Genomic DNA, 3,438 nt, shown 5'->3' on the forward strand with positions numbered 1-3,438 from the left:
TTTTTACTCTTGTCATTTTATTTGTATCTCATGTAGAAGAATATCCCACCCCTTATTGCTGTTGTCTTACCCTCTCCAGTTACGTATCACCAACCTTTATCATTTCTCTCCACCAAGATATCTTATGTAAAACAAAAATCAGAATTGTTGTTAATATTCCATTCAGAAGTGGTCATCACCCTTGTATTTCTTTCTCAGGTGGTGACCTCCATGTGCCCTGCCAACAATCGTCCCATTGCTCAAGTCCAGCAAGGCACAGTGGAAGATTTGGATGCTTGTGTCAAGGCAGGAAAGGAGGCTTGGCAGGTAGGGACTAGTGAGACACTAAACAGACTTTTATTTGTTTGTGGAATAAAATCTTTGACTTTATTTCTGTCTTAGATATTAATATTTCATTTCTAAGAAACAGAGTTTGGTTGCATTCTTTGTATAGTTTGAAACAAAATGTAATAGGAATCCCTTTCAGGTGTGGGCAGATATGCCAGCTCCTGCCAGGGGAGAGATTGTGCGTCAGATTGGTGTCGCCCTGAGGGAAAACCTAGAGCCCCTTGGAAAGCTTGTGGCCTTAGAGATGGGTATGTGTTCTAGGTTCTCTTCTTAATAGATGGCTGAATTTTCTTTTCCTGGAAATCATTATTAAATCTTCTAGCGCATAGTAATTATAATAATTATATGGTAAAAACCTGGAAAATCTGATAGTGCTTCTCATATTAATACTTTTATATGACTGAATATCATGTAAAATATGCTTCCATATGTGATATTTCTTCTCCCTTGCTTTATTAAACAAGACAGACCTAATGTTTTACTATTCAAGATAGTGTATGTTCTTCAGTTTATTGAGAAATATTTTCCCTTAATTTATGTAAATCTTTATTCCTATTATCTTTTTAGTATTTTTGTTTCAAGTAACTTGGGAACAGGAATATTAAGTACATTCTTTAATTTATCAGGACTTCTTTTTATCAGTGGATTAAACATAATTCCAGGAAAGATCAAACCAGAGGGCATTGGTGAGGTGCAGGAGTATGTAGACATCTGTGATTTTGCCGTTGGCTTGTCTCGCATGGTTGGTGGCTCTGTGCTGCCCTCAGAGCGCCCAGGACATGCCCTCTTGGAGAACTGGAATCCTCTGGGTATTGTTGGTGTGATTACAGCATTCAACTTCCCGGTTGCTGTATATGGCTGGAACAGTGCTATTGCAATGGTATGGGTTTAGACACTTGGATTATGGCTCCTTTTGTATATATTTATAAAGATTTGAGGTATTTTTCTATTCTATCACTGACTAAAATGAAAGTAATTGCATTGGAAAGGGAATTTTTGCTGGTAGTATTGTTTGACAATAATAAAATTTAAAGTTATCATTCCTTATTTATGTATACAGATGGACTTAAGGTATAAGCTTTGTAAATCTTGGTTAAAGACACAGTTGTTATTTAAAATGATGTTAAGTAGAGTTTGTTTTAAATAGATATTTATTTTACCTAATTCATGAAGAATAAATTGGATTCTACACCAAAAATGATAAATTATATATATGGCTTAGAAACATGTAGGTATTTCTAATACAGTTAACTCTACTGGTAAAATGGCATGGCCTAAATATAAAGATTCTTGGAATGACTGTCATATCAATATTCATATTTTTAGGTATGTGGCAACACACTTTTATGGAAGGGTGCCCCAACCACTCCACTAGTGTCAGTAGCTACAACCAAGATTGTAGCCTCGGTCTTGGAGAAAAATAACCTTCCTGGAGCTGTGTCTGCATTGTGCTGTGGCGGTGCTGATGTTGGCACTGCTATTGCTAAGGATGAGAGGATTCCATTGGTCTCTTTCACAGGTTCTACAAATGTTGGAAAACAGGTAAAAAGAGGGAATTACTCCTGCAGTATGTGGTACAGATTTTGGTACTGAGTTGCTGTTAAAGAAAAGGATCTTATCCTGGATTAATCAGTCATGCTATAGAGGAACTTGGAATATTTAACATAAATACAAGTTTTACTGTTCTCTGCCTTTATTTATTTTAATTATTATATTAAAGAATGTCTAATGTAAAGTTGTGATAATGGACCATTTACATTATTAAGAAAACAGAATGATTATTCATGGATAAAAAATGTACTAATGAACATCTTAATCCATTTCCCTAGGTTTCCCTTATGGTTCAAGAGAGATTTGGCCGCCATCTGCTAGAACTTGGCGGCAATAATGCCATTATTGTGGACGAGGATGCCGATATTGAGATGGTTGTGAGGGCAGCTTTGTTTGCATGTGTAGGCACTGCAGGCCAAAGATGTACTACAACCCGTAGGTTAATTCTGCATGAAAAGGTTTGTATTTATATAACTTAGATGATTTAAAACTGAATAAAGAACCCCCAATTTGAAGAAAAATTCTATTCATGATAATGTTGGCAAATCAATAGGTTATTAAGCATGTGTTACCCTTTGTATGTTCAGTCCAATTTTACCTCCACTGAGCAAAATGAAACTTGTTTGAATCCTCTGATGTACCAACATTGTCCATTATTTTGATTAGTTTACATAATAAGGATATGAGAAAAGGCTTTCATTTTTGTATTTATTTTGATTGATGTCATTTATCACTTATCCATTAAGGTGACTAAGTGTTTCATCATGCACAGGGCTTGGGTACCTGTGTAACTCTATACATATTGATATTCAAATGTCAATTTGTAAAATGGGGACCTTGTATTGCTGTTATTTTGGGTTCAGTACAAGCCTTTTTGTTTCAGTTGTGGTGATGTGCAATAGTTTGTTTTTGGTGAAATGTGATTTTTGTTGTAATTAACTGTCCATAGTAATTCAACAAGTATGAATATTTTTTTTATAGGTCCATGATGAGATTGTTGAGCGTCTTGTAAAGGCATACAAAAGTTTCATGCCACGTTTGGGCGACCCCTTGGATGATGGTGTTCTGTATGGACCCATGCACTCTCAGCAGGGAATTGATGGTTATCTTGCTGCTGTCAAGGAAGCTGTTTCTCTTGGAGGCAAGTGTTCTTTATACTATTATTTAAAACTAAAGCTACAGAAGTAACCAAAGAAACGTCTATAAACAATGAATTTTGAAGTTGTATTCGTAACAGCATTAATTTATTTTTAGTACCCTTGATTAAGGCATTTGCTGGAATTTTTGAAAATTAAATTGCAAATTTGCTGATATTTACATATGCTTTACTAAAAATTTCTGTTAGCCACTTCAGACTTTTATTTACATTTTGTTTTCTGAATTACAGTATAATATATCCAAAGCTTCAACATGTTTATTTACACATGAGCATGAGATTCCTAACTTTTGACCTATTTGTCAACAGACTTTATGCTTCAATGTTTGCATTTTGGATTATCAATTCACCTAAAAAGAAAGTATCCAGTTTTTTTTTTTATTTTGCAGTCCACTTCAGAGATG

General features: G+C 34.8%; 1 protein-coding gene across 1 annotated transcript in view; it reads left to right on the forward strand.

Annotated features, from left to right (window-relative positions):
* Window positions 1-3,438, forward strand: part of LOC119581904 (alpha-aminoadipic semialdehyde dehydrogenase-like) — a 20,809-nt gene that overhangs the window by 16,070 nt on the left and 1,301 nt on the right. Inside the window, exons 2-7 of the mRNA XM_037930068.1 lie at window positions 199-306; window positions 467-575; window positions 990-1,207; window positions 1,654-1,869; window positions 2,157-2,336; window positions 2,860-3,019. Coding sequence (XP_037785996.1) covers window positions 199-306; window positions 467-575; window positions 990-1,207; window positions 1,654-1,869; window positions 2,157-2,336; window positions 2,860-3,019 — 991 coding nt within the window. The remainder of the gene's footprint in view (window positions 1-198; window positions 307-466; window positions 576-989; window positions 1,208-1,653; window positions 1,870-2,156; window positions 2,337-2,859; window positions 3,020-3,438) is intronic.

The sequence above is a fragment of the Penaeus monodon genome, chromosome 15, assembly GCF_015228065.2.
Source record: "Penaeus monodon isolate SGIC_2016 chromosome 15, NSTDA_Pmon_1, whole genome shotgun sequence".
In the NCBI taxonomy this organism is placed as follows: Eukaryota; Metazoa; Arthropoda; class Malacostraca; order Decapoda; family Penaeidae; genus Penaeus; species Penaeus monodon.